At 23.9% G+C, this 19,631-nt stretch overlaps 2 protein-coding genes across 2 annotated transcripts; one reads left to right on the top strand and one right to left on the bottom strand.

Moving 5' to 3' along the window:
• Positions 1–3,468: 3,468 nt before the first annotated feature.
• On the top strand, positions 3,469–9,142 carry LOC128964969 (gamma-aminobutyric acid receptor alpha-like). The gene is made up of 15 exons (XM_054311628.1): positions 3,469–3,533; positions 3,626–3,759; positions 5,396–5,463; positions 5,650–5,799; positions 6,493–6,599; positions 6,690–6,747; positions 6,811–6,835; positions 6,894–7,028; positions 7,085–7,196; positions 7,271–7,296; positions 7,396–7,413; positions 7,485–7,554; positions 7,913–8,007; positions 8,096–8,346; positions 8,648–9,142. Exons 1-15 carry the CDS (start codon positions 3,469–3,471, stop codon positions 9,140–9,142), a joined length of 1,809 nt encoding a protein of 602 aa, XP_054167603.1.
• Positions 9,143–10,763: 1,621 nt separating this feature from the next.
• LOC128964958 (gamma-aminobutyric acid receptor subunit alpha-6-like) lies at positions 10,764–19,411 on the bottom strand. The gene is made up of 14 exons (XM_054311617.1): positions 19,276–19,411; positions 19,068–19,135; positions 18,179–18,292; positions 17,983–18,089; positions 16,890–16,949; positions 16,772–16,794; positions 16,452–16,580; positions 16,254–16,377; positions 16,155–16,168; positions 16,029–16,043; positions 15,315–15,381; positions 15,126–15,229; positions 14,875–14,993; positions 10,764–11,475 (listed from the first exon to the last, which is right to left on the bottom strand). Exons 1-14 carry the CDS (start codon positions 19,409–19,411, stop codon positions 10,819–10,821), a joined length of 1,737 nt encoding a protein of 578 aa, XP_054167592.1. The 3' UTR covers positions 10,764–10,818.
• Positions 19,412–19,631: the final 220 nt, after the last annotated feature.

The following is a 19,631-nucleotide window of genomic DNA, read 5'->3' as shown; positions in this document are numbered from 1 at the left end:
TTAAATATAGTATAAGATTTATAAAGAAATGTAAGCTTTTTTGCTAATTAATCATTAAATCTCAAGTCATTAAGATTTTATTTATTTATTTTAAAAATGAATATAATTTTTAAATACAGAATAATTTATTAATATTTACATTAATATGGATTTCATACATAATGTATTTATTCATAAATATACTATATATAAAGCGATTAGTTTTGGACAAATAGAAATTTCCTATTGAAAAATTTCCAAAAAAATTCTACAACAAAAATTTTTCTAAATATCAAAATTCATGTTTAAAATAATTAAGATTTAAGTATAAATACWATCAAAAATTAAACAAAAAACATATAATTATATACATGTTTTTTGTATATATTTATATTTCATACTATACCAATTATGCATATTAACAACAAAATTGTATTTTTTTGTATCATATTTTAAAAATAATATTTATTATTATTTATAGCATTAATTTTTATAAAAACTAATATAATTATTATTATTAATCAATTTAATTTAGTTGCCATGTCTATTTTCATAAAAATACTGTATCAAYTAAGTTTTATTATTTAAATGTTTATATAAATGTTATAAATATTTAAAATAAATCATATTTATTTTATTATAAAAAGAAAACAATTAATATTAAACAGAAAATAAATAAATATTTCAATTAAAAGCATGAAAATTATTAATGTAGACAATTAAATAAATTTTCAAAATTATTTCATATTTTTCTAATATAGTCATAATTAGTAATACATTTTCTATTATTTTTATCAAAATACTTTAAATAGAAATTAAAATATTAATATAAATTTATATTAATAATAAAATAATTCAAATAAAAAGAAATTTATTTTGAATCTTTCACATTATGTTTTAGTTAATGTCTTTTAATATAACAATCAAAATGCTTCTATATATTGATAAATTGATAAAAATATTTTTTTTGTGAGTTGATTATTAATATATTTAATTACATTGATTTTATTATGTGCCATCAATTGATTAAATTACAAAAATAAAATAATATATATACTGAGTATTTCATTATAACATAAAATTAATTAATAATTTTATTGTTATTTATAAGAATATGAATTATAATTGAATTTTAAGAATTAATCTTAAATAATATAAAAATRTATTAAAAATATTAGAGTTTAGCTAAGTTTTTATTATAATTACAACGAGATTTATACTTAATTTTTATATAAATAGATTTACAAAAGTTATAATTTATATATTTTATGTTTCATTAAACAAAAGTGATTTTTTCTTAAATTTTTTTAGAAAGTTATTTCGAAAACACTGCTAAATAACAAAAATAATAGTAATAAATGTTTGCTATTTATTATAAATTATTTTATCAAAAATATTTGACAATTCAGATATATATTATTTTTGTAAATACTTGATTTACACTTGCATTAGATAATTATGTTTTTAAAAATATTACTCAAAATCAACAAAAATAAAGACATTTTCTTAATATTTTTTTAAAAATAAATGTTTTTAAGTCACGCAAAATATAAACCAAAATTCAAGTGTCAATAAAACGAATATTTTTGTTGATTTTTTCAAAAATGCTGATTTTGAGTCTATTATGCTATTGTTTCTATAAAATGACATTTTATTATATCTAATAAAAACAAAAAATGTTATCAAAATTGAGAAAAATCATTATAAATACTTTTACACTGTATTGTCATTTATTTGTAAATAAGATTTATATAATTTTTTTTATTATAAAATAATTACATAAAATAATGATTTGTCTGTTTTGTTTGATATACTAAATCATAAATATTATAATTTTTATTTAAATGTCTATTTCTAAACAGTTTTCTTTTCAATCTAAATAATATTTATATTGTTGAACACATAAATACTAATATCTATTTAGTATATATTTTAATCAAATGAAGTTTAAAATATTGAGGAATAGTTGCAGTTATGAAAATAATTTTCAATAATTTTTATTTATTTTATTTGACTAAAATATCTCATACTTTTCATGTAATTAAACATTTATTTTTGCAATAAAGTTTACACTACAGTATCTATTTTATCATTAATTATATATTTTTTTGTTATTGATTTTATGTTTCATATTTACATTTATCATTATCACTGACCGTTGAATACCTATCTTTCCTGGAACTGTCTGTCAGTGATCACAATCAGTGACCMCTCAATATCCTCGACCGGTCAATATCCTGGTTACAGTWGGCATTATCATCATAACATATACATGCCATTCCCATCCATAACAATATATATAAAAATATTGATAAATTTAATATTTAATAATATGATATAATTCTAATATATACATAATATATATATACTGTATATAAAGCTCACAATAAATATCTTGATATAATATTTATTAAAATCGTAAATATTTGTATTATTAGACAAAATATTTAACAAATTGTTTGTTATATTAATTATATTAATGAGTTAAATAAAAGTTTCAATAGTTATAGTTAATAGCATTTAAAAATATATATCTATAATAGCAAATGATTTTGCTTTACAAATGAATTTACAATTAATTAAATGATAATTAAATGATAATTGAATGAAATGAATGGTTCGCTGAATATTGAATTAAATGAATATATTCTCAYATTTTTAATAGTGTTTAATATTATGCATTCATTTGAATTTATACTCTATTTTCATAAGCAGTCGATTATAATATAAGTTAATAAGTTTTAGTGACTCAACTCAAGACATACTCAGAGACAGACATACAGTCAGGCAATAGCTCTCAAACCATGTGTTTAAGTGTTGCATCTCTTAGACTAACGATTACCTCTCTTTCTGTACAAAAATTTTATCACAAATTGTTATTTAAGTGTTTATTTGTGTGAATAGTTTTCTCTAATAACATATTAATATCATTTTTTATTAACATATATTTTATTTAAATTTTAATATAAACTTATTTCTTTTGAATACAACATTCAAATATTGTAATAATTGATAACTTTTATTAAATAAAGTATATTATCGTTAAATTTTATTTATAGTATACAGTAGTTTAAACTTTAATTAAACTTTAATTATTTATTATATTATTTATTATATTATTATATAGTATAACATTTATTATAATAGTATTGATATTTTTAATCAATAATTAATTTTATAAAATATATGATTTACACACAAATGTTTCACAGATCTCTCATTATTTTTTTGCCAATAAAACTAATTTTTAATTGAAAGCTTTTATTAAAAATTAATTAATTCTTAAAATTTACATTAATTAATATAAAGTTTATTTAACGCTTAATATTAAACTCATGTTTTTGATTGATTAAAACGTTTATTCATAAAAGTTGCAAAATGTAATTAATTTTTTATTTAAATAAAATCTCATAAAATAGCTATTATTAATATAAAATATAAGTGTTATGTCTGTAATGTTTGTTTTAGAGAAACTATTGTTTTCATTAAATGATTTTTACGATCACTGGTTTGACTTTATTAAGTGCATTGTATTGTAATTGTGCTAAAACCAGGTAATAAYAATTGTTTAAAAAGTACTGTTGTTTTAAACTTTTAATTAAATTATAATTATTTTGTTTTTCTATTAATTATTTATCAATAAAAGTTTCGGTCGTATAAAAGYCAATGAATCGGGAGATTTGGCCCGCGATTTGGCGCGGACTCAAAATATTAATATAACCGACTTATTGGATCAAATACTTCTGGGATATGATAATCACATTAGACCTGACTTTGGTGGTGAGTGTCATAACTTATTTATATTAATATATTTTGAATAAAATATTTTTTCATTTTATTTGMATTTATTAAATTGTATTTTAGTATATCKTATAAAATTTGCAAAATAATATATAAATATTTTTAAATTCAATAAAACTATTTGTTATAAAAAAATTCTTTAATTTTTTTGGATATTAAAAATATAGAAAATATAAAATTTGAAATAAACAATTTCAAACAATGTATTTTATTGAATTATTTGCTATGTATTTAACAAAAAAATATATTTGATATTAAACCAAACTATTATTTTATCATTTTTATTGTTTCATATTATAGAAGTATTGTATTGCTTTTGGCTATATACTAATGAATACAAAAATTATGTGAATTTTTAAACTTTATGAAAACCTTTATGAAAATCAAGTATCCAATGCTTTGAGCTGTTTATCAAAWTTTTATATCAAAACCTTTCAAACATATATTTTATATCTCAAATATASACTAAAAATCTTTAAACCTATTGCATACTATACTGTATATACGGTAGCAATAATAGTAAGATACTGTATTATATCATTTATTATTATTATATTTATTTTCATTTTTTTATTGTATTATATTTAGTGATCTGTTTATTATTATTTTATTATATCTATCATATCTATAACTAAGTCGTTTGAAAGTTTAAATGAAAAGATTGAGTGATTAATCAGAGTCTCAATAAATGTATAGATAAGGAAAATGRATGAATTGATTGGATTTTGTCGACAATAGTTATGTTGTCGAGTGATACAAAAAAAGTAAGATTTATTTGCTTTCAATAAAATACTGATTAGTTTAGATGTATAGTCAATGTTTGAATGGTTAAGGCTTTAAGACATTGCATGTGATTTGCATCTGAAATCCTATTTTAGACAATAAATGTGTCTGTATTTTAGCCATATTTTGCTTAAACCAATTTTTGTGATCAAACAAAATAAAGTTATTTAAAATAATATTTTGATGAGAAAAAGCCTCACAAGACTGACATTTTATGACACAACTGCTTACAAAGCAATTTGACACAACTGTACCATTGAATAAGGGATTGTCTTATATCTTAATATACAGATATCTTATAGAGTATTATATATTATACTGTTATCATAATATGCCTAACAATATATGCCTCAAACCTCATATTATTAATATAGATATATTCAATATATTGCATGTACTATGTCTTCAATGATTTTGTTGATCCAAATTACACTCATAACACTTATAATACCTGAAAATCAGCATTTCTTGAGTATTAAATATTTTCTGCAAAATTTAGTTTTTTATAAACTATTTATTGATATTTTGAACATAAAGTTTTTTATCATTATAAGTAAACTATTTGAATAAATAAAGTCAATATTTTATCATTTTTAATATTTTAAAAAATCAATAATTTTTAAATAGAATATATTAAAATAAAATAATAAATTTTTGTTTAGTTTTTCATTATGTTATTTTGTTATTAAATAAATTTAGTTTTAATCAAATTAATGATTACAACAATTTATGTCATATATGATATACAGTATATTAGAATAATTATAATAATTACATTTAAAAGTAAATTAAATATTAGGAATTAATAAAGTATTGTGTTTAAAATGTTTAGGTCCTCCAACTCAGGTGTTTATTGATTTTCATGTGAGAAGTATGGGTCCAATATCTGAGATTGATATGGTATGGTATGAAATATATATATATATATATATACTGTATATGTATTATTAGTAATGTTTATTTACTACAGTATAACTGCTAGTTATGATATTTTTTAGTGTATATATATTTATATATATATCAATATTTGTAAAATTTATTTAGTATTGATTTTGTGTACACTTTGATTGCAATCATTTTTTCCAGACATACGTAATGGACTGTTATTTTCGTCAGACTTGGACTGATAAGAGACTATCGTATAGATATCGGTCTGCAAAGGAAAGGGATGGCAACAAAACATTGACAGTCCCTGCGTTAGCCCTTTCCATATATATGTTGGACAGGATTTGGAAAGTAAGCACTGATTTAATCATTTGAGTGAAACTATCGATCAATTCATGTAGTATTCATAACAACAACACTTAAGATTTATTTTTATATACAGTAGTATTAACACATAAAATGTATTTAACATATAAAAATTGGTTCATTAAACATAGCATATATTACATGAATTAAATTGTTGTTTATTTGTTACAAACTTTATATTTAAGATAAACTTTATAATTGAATTGAACAAATTAATGTTTTATTTTTCCAGCATTTATTTTTATAGATAAATATTTAAGTTATTTTAATAAAATAATAGTATAACAAAATAATAAATATATTTATAAAAGTGGGGAAAATACTATTAAAAATAAATTTAGTTGAAAAATATGAATGATATATATATATATAAATTGATATATATATATATATATAAGCTGATAATGTTATGTAAATCTATGAATTAGCACTTAAATTGCTTTTATTTATAATGTTATCTCAAATGCAAAGTATAGCTCTTAATGAGGCTTTAGATATGAAAGTATAAACATTGAGAATCTGTCACTCATTCCTGAACACCACTAATGTTATGATACTATTTATTGTATGATATCTGTAAATAACAGCACAAAAAAAAAGATTTAAGAGTTGATATATTAAACTAAATAAAAGACTACTAAATGATATAAACTATGGATTTATTGTATTTGATGACAGCCTCCGACCTATTTCTTGAACAGTCGACAGTCACATATGCACGTCATAACACTTCCCAACAAATTTGTTCGCATCTATTCTGACGGCAAAGTCCTATATTCTTCCAGGTATTTGTCGTATCGGTTGAATCTCATTGAATACAGATTTTCATTTATATCTGTTATTTATAAACTTTATAAACTGTAWATACTCTATAGGATGACAATCACTGCTAACTGTCCCATGAATTTAGAAAACTTTCCAATGGATACACAAGTAATAAACATAAGTTAGATATATTATTTAAAAAATAAAAAAAAATATTAATTATTTCAACAGAGATGTCCACTGGCTTTAGGCAGCTGTCAGTTTGATATAAATATTTCAATGTCTATATATTTAATTTAAAAATTATTAAACAGTCGGTTATTCACAAAGAGAAGTGGTTTATAATTGGAATCCCGACCGAAAAGTGGTCATAAATCCCGATATGAAGATGTCTCAGTTCGACCTCATAGCAGTTCCCGTCTCAAACCGAAGTAATGATGGACGCAAAGGTTATAAATTAAAATTTTAAAAAATGTGATTAAAATGCTTAAACCGGACCAAACAGATGGTCCATATTCTATACTTTTGGCCAGTTTTCACTTTCAGCGACATATGGGCTCATTTGTCATTGAAGTATATGCGCCCTGTATTATGTTGGTTGTCCTTTCATGGGTCAGGTAATGTATATATTTTTATAATAGATAACAAAACACGTCTAATATTATAATTTTATTGTTTTTTGTTTGTAAAGCTTTTGGATTAACAGAGAGGCAACAGGTGTTTGCTATATATTGCAAATTTAATTTWAAAATAAATTTAATCTTATTGTTTAATAGTCTCACTAATTATATAATTTCTATTTAAATGACAAAATAGCCGATAGAGTGACTTTAGGTATATTTATTGAATTGTTGGCAATTTTTATTTATATAAAATATGATAGTTATTAATGTTTATAATAATAGGTTTGACAACTGTGCTTACGATGACATTTTTAGGTCTAGAGTTGAGGAACGACCTACCAAAAGTGCCCTAGTATGTTTATCAATATGTTTATCAATATGTTTATCAATATGTTTATCAATATGTTTATCAATATGTTTATCTATATGTTTATCAATATATTTATCAATATGTTTATCAATATGTTTATCAATATGTTTATCTATATGTTTATTAATATATTTATCAATATGTTATATTCAATATTATTTAAGCTATTTATTAGTATATTGTAAGTCATAAGTTATAATTGTGTCTTTCATTGTGTAATAATATATACCGGTATTGATATCCACAATATATTATACTCAACATAAGTGTTAACTGAATTTTGGATGAAACACTAAAATCAATACTTTTTTCTCATTCATTGCAAAAATATAATGAAAAGTCTGACAGCACTCGACTATTTCGTGTACATATCGTTTGCATTCATTTCTGCCACAATTCTTGAGTTTGGTTTCGTTCACTTCTTCACTAAAATTGGTATTTGTTTTGCTGTTATCTCTTGAGTACTGCTATAACCATAACTTACTGTTTATTGGTTTCAAAAAATAACATCTCTTGGATTTAGGTTCGGGTGAGTATTACTTTTCTCCGTCCTCTCTCTTACAACTCGATAACACCGACGCCGACGATAACTATTCAAGCGATGAGGACGACTATGAAGAGGACGGCGCACATACTGTACATAAAGTTATGACAACTGGACACAGACCTGAATGCAGTCATTACAACAAGAGATTGGATGTCAGTCCTGTCAGTACTAAAGATAATATTTATGTACACAACGTTAGAGATGTCCTTAAAGATAGTCCAATGATTGTAAGTTAACTGTCGCTTTCATTGGTCAGACATTTGAGACAAAATTACTAAACTATTTAATGAAAATTATTGTCACATTGAAGCCTACGTTATATCCTAATGAATGGCTAAACCATAAGATTTTATGTCTTGAAATCATTAATTGTATATATTTTATGAGTTGAATACAAATTAGAGATTTTATTGGATTTGTTTCAATAGCTATTAAAATGACACTCAGTATTAAGTTTAACTACAAATGACTGCACAGTTAGGTTAGATGAATGCATGTTATCTAATACTCGTTTGTATTGATTGTCAGTTTCATCGACAACAAAGTGAAATCTATTCCACTGAAAGAGATCGCGGAGTAATTGTACTTAAAAGAGATGACAACCCCAGAGTTGGTCTGTCTTCAGGCTCATCATCAACAGACTCACAGCCCAGTGAACACCAACAACAGTATGAATATTCATATGACATACACGAGCCAACCACCAGCACCTATACATATGACGATACATATGTTGATAGTCATCATTCAGTTGGACACCACTCGTCGGCTGCCATTAAACGAGACAATAATAGCCGACAAATKAGCCGTTTGTCATCAATTCGTGCCTCAATTCGGAACACTTTTTCCCGTAAGAAATCACGTCGTCGTCAGACTGTTTCACTTCAGTTGAATAGTGTTTCACAAATCGATCGCATCTCACGAGTCATCTTTCCGTTGGCTTTCCTTATAATGAATTTGGTTTATTGGTATATATTCTTGAGGGCAGAGATGAAGTTTGACAGACAAAACAATTTCATCTAATTTTATCCGCATTTATAACCAATTATTATTATAAATTCATTGAAACCATTCATTAGTATAATAGTATTATTACTAAAAATCTTATTAAATTCATTCACTTATATACTATTTATATTGTAAATTATTTTTATTGATCACATTATTAAATTATAACATACATTAGTGGTATTATTATTATTATTATTATTATTTCATATAAACTTTATATAACAGTACTTTAAACAACTAATTTAGAGTTAATTTTTAAATATTATTTAATAACAATATTGACATAAACTTTACATGTATTTGATATAACTTAACATAAAATCATGAAATATGTCATAAAAATGTGTTTTCATCGCACAAGTGCACAGTTTTATGTTCAATAAAATCAATTATTATATAACTGTGTGATTGTGTGATTATCATATACTGTACTACCGTATAGTAAATACATTTATTTTATAATGTATTTTAAAACTGAAATATCATATTTGTATCAATCAATTTGTTGGAAAAAAATAATCCAATTTATTATAACTTAAGTAGTGTTTTAAGAGATCGTCGGATCAACTAATGGTATATAAATTGATATATCGAGAGTCAATAAAATGATGCATTAAAATCAATGCAATCATTACCACCAGTAGATTATAGTCAAACAGCTCTATAGCTTAGGTATGATTGCCATCAAAAATAAGGTATAACTTTCATACACTATCTCTAAGCCATCATTACATCAAATTCTAGTATTTTCTTAGCATTTTTTTCTCTGTATTAATACTATTTTTGTCACAATTTCTGTGAGACTATTATTTTTTGGTTTAAAAAATCATCAAATAATTGATTTATGTTATAATACAATGTAAAATATAAAAGCAAAATATAGTAAAATTGTGTTTAACTCAAAATATACTATAATAGAGAAGATAATAACTTTTTGGATTCAATTTATGATTTTCAACAAAACTTTTCCCTCTCAGGTATCATATCTAAAATCTTGTATATTTTGATCTCTCAATAATAGATTCACTGAAATTGTTTTAAAATTAAATTTGTTTTTGTCTCAAAAAAGACAATTATAAATATATATATTTCATTGAATAATATAACAAAATACTTTGAATCTCTCATATAATTTCAATTTATTTGCTATTATCGATAAATTTACATTTAATATAAATTTAAGAATATATTCATTATTAGTCTACAGTAATAAACAATAATTAATTACTTACTTTAATATAATAGTTAACAAATCATAAAAGTTTTAATGTACAAACTTAATATATATTTATTGCGAAATTAAAACATAAATAGTATATTACGATATTTACGGTAATTGTCATTGTTTATAAAAATTTATATTATGTAATCATTAATCCGTACATTATTAAAGCTAAATACAGTAATTTTTTAATTACCGGTAATATAATTTAATTATAAAACAGTAACACTAACTGCTAATAAATATATAGATAAATCTTAATTACTKCAAATTTACTGTATATATATTTTATGAAAATAGCAAAAAAGAGTAACAATAAGTAAAAGAGTACATTCAAAGTATATATGTTTTTAATGATAGCAAAACATTAATCATAAACCAATGTTAGTGTCAGTCATACAATAATATGTCGACTAAATAGTGAAGAACCAGTTATTGTGTGAGTGTTTGTCTCTCTAAAGAAGTGTTACATTTTGAACTCACTATTCCTTTCAATAATAAGAAAAACCCAATAAAAGAGATTCAGAAGAATCCAAACAAATGGAAATAATATACGACTGGTTGTGTCGATCATAGAGACACTGTTGGCAGCAGTCAGTCCCTGACCTCTGGCCCGACGGCGTTTCATTTGTGCCTTGTATTCCTGATTAACACTCAAACAGTACCAGAATTGTAGAAAACAATTGATTAGTTTATGTGTCCATCCGTGCGAATGGTGTCCTTCGCTAGCAGTTATCGGGTCGCCAACAGAACAATCGGTAACAGTATTGCCGGTCACGTAATGATTGCCGTATCGGTGAGCGTACTGTGCGTTCAGTTCCATCTCATACTCTAAGTCCTGGTCATCGATGTCTTCATAATTTTCATCGCTTTGATCGTTAATAAACTCATTATTTACATAACGATATCGTTCTGTAAGATATTGTTCAAGACTTTCAAGACGACGCCATTTATCTAATTGGCTGTCCATTGATTTGAAGCCATGTTTTGGACAATATATGTCTTTATACTTCATGTCAAACACTGAAGTCGTGTCGTAAACTCGGCATTTGGCGGACCGACGGCGAGATGATAATCGTCTCTTTTGATCCAATCTGTAAGTCTGACAAAAAATACAATTAAGCTATAAATGACTAAAACATTTACTAATTGACACCAAAATCACCCGAAAGTGATCCCCAAAGACAACAACTGTTCCACTCTTTCCTATAATTTACAGACCATTACATGACTGATAAAATCGTCTGCAAATCATTCATAAGATTTTGTCATTAATTATAAGTTATAACCAATCATTTGGTGAACAATTGATTGCATTTTAATATTACTATTATTACTAATAAGTGTTTTAATCAAATAAAATATAATTAAAAATTAATTCAATAATAAAATTTAATTAATTAATTAAAAACTAATTAATAATTAATAAATAAAAGTATTGTTTGTATTGAAGTGATTGTAATGAGTATTGAGTAACACGTGATGTACACTAAACATAAATTATTTGTTGGGTTAGAACAAACTCGATTTTGAAAAATATAAGCTTTTTAAAATATTTATATTACAAAAAGTATAGTTATATAAATTATATAAAATGTGCTATTAACATTTAATTTTTTAATTATAAAATAAATCATTTTTGATACCATATTATCATGTATTTATTTAAAAATAACTGCGACATCATTTAATACATTTTATATAATATATTTAATAACTATTTAGTTACACTAATAACAACTATTTAATGTAATATACATAAATCAATACACTAGTAATGAGTATTGAGTAACACGTGATGTATATCTCAACCAATGAGAAGAAATGGAACGAACATTGAATCGACTGTTTTGTCCACAGAATCGATCATTTGATGAGTCATTGAGTGATTGATTGACTCAATCAGTCAATTGTTATACAAAACCATTGTTTCAATCATTGGATCAATTRTTTGGTGACATTTCATGGACTCAAACACAGACAACAGTGACCGCAACAACAATCAAATGGTCATCGATTACAATCCATTCGATGACATTCAACCCAATCGGCCGACCGTTTGGAGAGTCGATATGTTTGAGCATTCATTGCCACCACTGATGCCCATCGAGTTGACCACCGATGACAACATAAATGTCAACTCATCGACAATAGAGTCCATCGATAACAACAACACTAACGTAAACATGAGTTGTTGTATACAACCRGTAAATATGAACCAATTATCTCAACAATCGATGCAATGGTTGGGTTCGGGAGACTGTCAACAGTTATGGCCCGTCGATCCGTTTGTTGTACAGACCAGTAGTGGTCATAGTATTGGACAAACTATTGAGCCAAAGAAAAGGCGACAAAGAATGTCCAGTAAATCACTAAATTTGGTTAAATTTCCCGAAAAGTTGTGGCAAATTGTAAACGAATGCACTACCGGTGCTATTGAATGGTCGCCGACGGGCGACTCAATTCGTATCGATTATAATCTCTTTCAGAAGCAATACTTAGACGATTGCTATCACTTTAAGACGCAAAACATTTGTTCATTTGTACGCCAATTGAATTTATATGGATTTTACAAATTGTCCAAAAAGTCTAAACATAAGAAAGATGTCAATATTGATGACAATCAACAACAACAACAACAACAACAACAAAATGAAAACAATGACAACAACGACAATGAATTACATATATTTAAGAATGACTTCTTTACTCGCGATAACCAAAATTGGTTACCAAAGGTTTATAGAAGATATTCGGCTAACACTTTACGTACGGCCAGTGATCGCAAAGCAAGAAAAGCATTGAATACAATAAACGGTGTAAACAATCGCAACACTACTATCACTACCACTACTATTACCGGTAATTATAACAAACAAATTAATGAAACTAAAGTGAAACGCAAGTATCGGCGCAATAGACAAACAAAAGGTTCGCCAAATATCCGCAAAACACCGATTCTCAGCCAGAGTTCCGATTGGTTTAACTATTATTCACATAATTTGATATTCAGTTGTGACAAAAATAACAATTTGTTAGCATTTTCTGGCGATACTAGTGTTGACAACATATCCACTAATAATAATAATGAATCAATTTTTGATGTGTAATGTGATCTAACGTTTTGAAAGACCACTCCATAAGCTTATAGTACTTGTGATATAATATAATACTGTTTATTATTTTTTATTTATTGAACTTATTTATTGCTTGAGATATTTATGATTTATTGTTATAGTTTTTTTTAKTAATTTCTATAATCTATAGTTTTTATTTTATATCTATTTATTTGTCTTCAAAATAAGATTTTTATTGTGTGTTATGACATGACATGTATTTATTTATAATTTATTTATTGTGAATAGTTTTGTTATTTAACTAAATATTGAATTTTAGTTTATAAATTRAATTCTGTAAATATGACTATTTATTAAAATGTAATATAAAATAAAATATTTTTTTAAAACAAAATTCCTAGAATTTTAATTAGAGATACAAAGTTATTGTAAATATTGACATTTATTTSAAATATTTTAGACTTTTTTTGATTTACTTATTTTATATCTTATATATTGTATGTATTATATGAGTTTAGACTGTTAGCTATCGGCAAAAATGTTTCAAAAATATACTCCAATATTATTATTATTACAAAACTAGCCGACAATCAAGTTTACAATAAATGAGTAAATCATTAAAAAAGACTAACAATTTATATATGATATGTGAGTAAAATTGAAATTTTAAGATCTCTTTTATATTAGATTTAATGTTTGCCTTTAGATTAAATGTCGTTAAGCATAGTGTTTGTTAAGTAATGCGATATAATAGTGAAATCAAACTTTTAGTTCAAATAATAGGAATTCATAGAAAACAATCGTTTGAGTTAACAAAACATCAAAACATTCAAACAATAAAATTAAGTTATTTTTTGTTAAACATGTTTCGCAAAGATTTATACAAATATTCTTATAAAAATAAAAATTAATAAAATATTATATTTTAAATATATTGCAAATATTTACTTAACAAACATTAATAAATATTAAAGAAAATTTGAATTCAAGCCGACAATCACTGGAATAATTAAGTTTAGTATAATTTTAGAAAAATTACTGTAGTTTCGTAATATATTAGTATTGAATGCAAGTGTACAATACTATACAGTATATAAAAGCTATTATTATATACTAAATTAATTTTTTTATCAAATCTACAAACTATTGATAAACTATTTGAAAACCACAGATGAATGTGAAGTGAATTTACAGGTATATACCGTTTGTGTGTGTGTGTGTGTGTGTGTGTTATGATATCAATTGAATGGTCAATCAAATGGATTGGATTGTCGTATAAGAAAGTTAGTGAGCTTTTTGTAAAAATATATCAAATAAGATCTATTGAATAGACTGCTGTAGATGTAATGTTAATAATAATAATGTATAAAAATATTATGAAAAGTTATTATTGATACTAATATTAATGGTATATTAGATATTGAATTACTGTTTAATACAATAACCTTTTTCTCGTCGTTTTGATAAGCCTTTGGGGGTTCTATTATATTCAATGGATTTTCATTGTCGGAGTCATACTTTTCCTGAGCCCAGTCCTCATCGATTGCATTGAATGGCACCTCTCCTTAYAATATAAATCAATATACAGTAAATTGTTAGTTATACGATATACCTGTTTTTTAGATTCGCACATTTGTATCAATTTTTAAAGCACCAAAAGTATCGGAGTTTTTGCTAATTATTATACAGTACATACCGGTTCCCACTTTAGTAAAGTAATGCACGCCAGCGAACTCCAATAGACTGAATACCACAAACAGAAAACAGATTATTGTAAACCAATCCAATGCTGTGGCATAACTGTGTCCATCAAATAAAAACCATACAATTAATTAAAAACAAAAGTTGATTATCACTAAAGACAGGCACTAATGACAGGCTATACCTAACGCGAGGCAAATCACTTCTGGAGTCCAAACCAAAGGTCGATAGTGTGAGAACTGATGTAACGCCTAATGAAAAAGTTTTAGACAAATAAAAAAGTTATTTTATTTTATATAAAAACAAAAAAAGTTTATTGATATTTACAGAAACGTTATTTTCAATAGAAAAGAACTTAACGAAAGCAAACAAATAGATATTTGATAACAATTTAATTTCCATTTGTTTTTTGTAAAAATATTTATTTTTAAAATATAAAAAATTTCAAAACTATACTATCATTATATATTGATACACTATTACTGATTTATACAAATTTATAAACATCATCATTGAATGTTTAAATTTTTATAAGGATAGTAATTGAATTTTTGAAAATAAATGTAATACTAATAATTCAAGTAGAGGTAAATAATAATTAAATATATAAAATAATGAATAATAAATATCTAAATACTGTATACCTATTATTATGCACTTAGGCTAATATCATATGCATTATTTTAGTGACTGAAAGACAAAATTTATTTAAATAAGAGTATAATGTATAAAAATGTATTTATTATTAATGTATAATAAATATACATTATTTATAAAATTGAATAATTTAAACTAAACTAAACTTAATAACATAGCATAACATAGAGTAGTGATTATTAATTTTTTACATTATAGTATACAAAATGAATAAAATATATGAAAATTTAATAAGATTTACCTAAACCAACGCGATCTTCAATAATTTCAATTGAATTATATTATATTTAAAAAGAAAAACATTTTAAAAATTAATTAGAAATACATTTTAATAATGATACCAACAAATTATCATTTTCAAGCATACCTGCAGTTGCTTCTCTTTAAACGTATTAATTATAAAATAAATTAAATGTTAAATAAATAATTTATTAATGTCAGTGAGTTATATATATAATTTATATACCTATTAATCCAAAATGAGACCCAAGAGAGTACAACAATTAGAGAACAGGGAACATATATTTGGATGAGAAAGTAGCCAACGTGTCGACGCAAATTGAAGTTAGCCTGGAGCATTGAATAATTACCTTTAAAAATAAACAATAATACATTTTTTCACTATATATTGTCTTTTTATTGAACATTCCGTTAGTATACCAACCTCTTTGAAATCTAACGGTTCCGTTTCGGTAAGGAGTTGTTAACAAATCAAATTGAGATAAAGAAAAGTCACCAAAACTTAGTGGATTGCTGTCCCAACTGTACACTATCTGGTCGTTTGGATAGCCGTCTATTGGATTGCCATTCAATAGTTATACAAGTGATTCAATCGATATATATTTGTTTGGTTTTTAAACAGTCAGCAAAACAATACATAAAAATGTAAAATAAGAATAATGAAAGTAAGTGTGAAATTTATTATAACAAATATTGACAAATATTTTTGTAAACATTTAATGCCAAGTATTTCAATGGACTCACAGCTGCCAAAAATAAGTGGACAACTGATAGCATAAATTTTGACGAAAAGATAACATAAAATATATAATGTTTTTTAATATTAATTTTTTAAAAGTATATTTATAAGTACAGTACTTACCTTTGCTTATCCATAGGAAAGTGATGTAAATCCATGGGACACATAGATTTAATGGTCAGCCTTAAAAAATAGTACAGTATCTATAGTACAGTATATTATAAACCATTTATTACTTACATAAACCAAATAATAAAATTTATGATAATCAATTTTCTACTAAAAATCAATAACTAAAAAACTTGATATTTGAAATCTAATAATGTCAAGTAGTTTATACAGTTCATTTCAATTGAATTTCAATTTACTTAAATAAAATTTAACTTAATATATATATATATATTATATAAATAATCATTAAGGCAACATATAATGTTAGGAAAAAAGAGAGTATAATATCTAAGAAAACGATATATTGAATAAATTGATAAACACTTTTGACCGACAAATTTTGTGTGTTGTTTGCTCTGACTATCATTAAGTAGATATACTTATATAAGTAAAACTCAAGTAAACATTATATAAGGATACAGTAGATATAGTGTATGGAGTAGTCATCAAAATTGCTTATTACTATTTTCAAGCATTATTATTATTATTATATGATACAACTTACAGATTTAAGACAATAACTTAATTAAACATTTAATTAGTTTGGGATTTGTTTGCACACAAACAAAAAACAATTGTTTGATAGAACTATAAATTTTGTTATAGTTTACAATCTATTAATAATTTTGATAATCAATACTTTAATGTTTAAATGTGTGAAACTTTATTGTAAATAAAAATCCAATAAATCAAAAGCTCATAAAATGCATTCAATGTGTAATTCATAGTACTTTATATTAGTGGCTGTCATGACTTGAGGACATTCAGAAGTCCACTAAATAATAGTAAAGTCAAACAACAGATTGATATTTATAGTGATAAATGAGATATAAAACGTTTGTCACTTATGTATGTTATTATACAGTAATATGTATATAACAATAACGATTGAAATATACAATTTGAAAAGTCACATACAGTATAACCTACAAAAATCTGTATGTATGCTCAGGGCTAACATTTATTTTATTAATATATAATAATTATATAATCATTTATTATGAAAATATGCTAAAAATGTCCAAAAATATGTTTGATGCCAAACCTCATTGAGTAGAGCACACCCCCATCCTGGGAGATCCTAATAAATTTGTTGGGACGGGTAATAGTATGTAAATGAGATCCCTTTCCCGTATGAAAATATGTATCCGGCTAAAATATTTATTATTATTATTATTATTATATAGAAATATCTATAAATTTATATACATAACAATAAAAATATATATATTTATACAAACCTTCCATATCTTGTCCAACATATTAATATTAAGGCTCAAAAATTTTGAGGGACCGGAAAACTCCAATCGTTTATCTAACCATTTCTGACGAAAATAGCAGTCAAGTGAATATTCCTATTAATGTTTAAATATATATAACAATTACATTATAACTTTTTCTAACATTTTTATTTAATAAACTTTTATGTATCTATATTTATAAAAACCTGTGTATTCAGATAAAAAAATTGTTAGTGTTAATGAACATTTAAAATTTTATGTTTGTGTTTATTATATATTGATTTAATAATTTCTAAGMATAAGTTTTTTATATTAATTATTTTTTAGTTAAAATATTAATATGATGTAAATATTTAATCCAATTTAATGCTGACAATGAATAAGTTACAACATTTTGAATTATAAAATACAAATATTTTGTTTGTGTGTCATAAAGAAATTGTATGCAAAACTTAGATAACAGTACTATTGATTAAAGTTAGACTACATTTAAGAGTTTATGCTTTTCACTATAAATTATATTACAATACTATGTTTGAGATATACTATACGTGTAATTGTTGTATTGACTGACATATAAATTGAATGTCAAACATAATAAAAAAAATGATTGAATTGATATAACATTGATATAACATGTTTGTAATTAAATACAAGTTTCATACCTATATAGTAAAAAAATTATATTTAAAATATTATTTTTTAAAAATTTATTAATATAAAGTAAATATACTGTATATAGAAAGTACTCTATTTATAGATAAAAATATTTATAATGTATATACAGTATATAAGTAAATTAAAACACTACATAAATACTATAGATAAAAATACTTTATGATAATATTAAAAATTTAAATTTATTGTTACATAAGACAATAATACATACCATATTCAACTCAGATATGGGACCAATACTCCTGATCTCAAGATTTGTTGTAATCACTGCAGACGGACCTAACAATCATTTTTTTAATTTAAAATAATTATATAAATAAAATTTAATTAATTAATTAATTTTTAATCAATTGTTATTGTCTATCTAATGTTATGCAATTTGATTTATACTAAAACAAAAATTATAAATGCAAAATAACCTCCATGTCCAGGTCTTTGATTTTTGTCGTAATCAATGAGTAATTGTCCCAAAATAAGTGTCACTTTTTTGCTTATCTCCAGTGACTCTGATTTATCATTGATTCCGTTGTTGTCGTGTTTAGGCATTTGATGCATCTTATGGGACATCAATGGCTTTGTAATTATATGTTTTTCATTTACTAAAACATGAGTACTGTTTTTTGACTCTAAAATATGCAATTTATTAATATAATTATTGGTTTTATTGATTAAAAGCTGAGGTTTTTCACGAAATTTGTTATTTTGTTGAATAGATTCAAGTGTTTGAAGTGTTGAATGAATTCTTTTTAAATGAAAAAAATACTAATGATTAGCA

The sequence above is a fragment of the Oppia nitens genome, unplaced genomic scaffold (genome assembly GCF_028296485.1).
Source record: "Oppia nitens isolate AA-2021 unplaced genomic scaffold, nextdenovo-longstitch-racon4-pilon3 scaffold10_pilon_pilon_pilon, whole genome shotgun sequence".
In the NCBI taxonomy this organism is placed as follows: domain Eukaryota; kingdom Metazoa; phylum Arthropoda; class Arachnida; order Sarcoptiformes; family Oppiidae; genus Oppia; species Oppia nitens.
This window is presented reverse-complemented; position numbering and strand designations above follow the sequence as displayed.

Coding starts and splice junctions, on each gene's coding strand:
- LOC128964958 (XM_054311617.1), bottom strand. CDS start 19,411: ATGCATCAAATGCCTAAACACGACAACAACGGAATCAATGATAAATCA. Junction 19,136..19,275: donor TCAAAGACCTGGACATGGAG/GTTATTTTGCAT, acceptor AATGATTGTTAG/GTCCGTCTGCAGTGATTACA. Junction 11,476..14,874: donor ATCAAAACGACGAGAAAAAG/GTTATTGTATTA, acceptor AGTCATTTATAG/CTTAATTGTATTTTTTGTCA.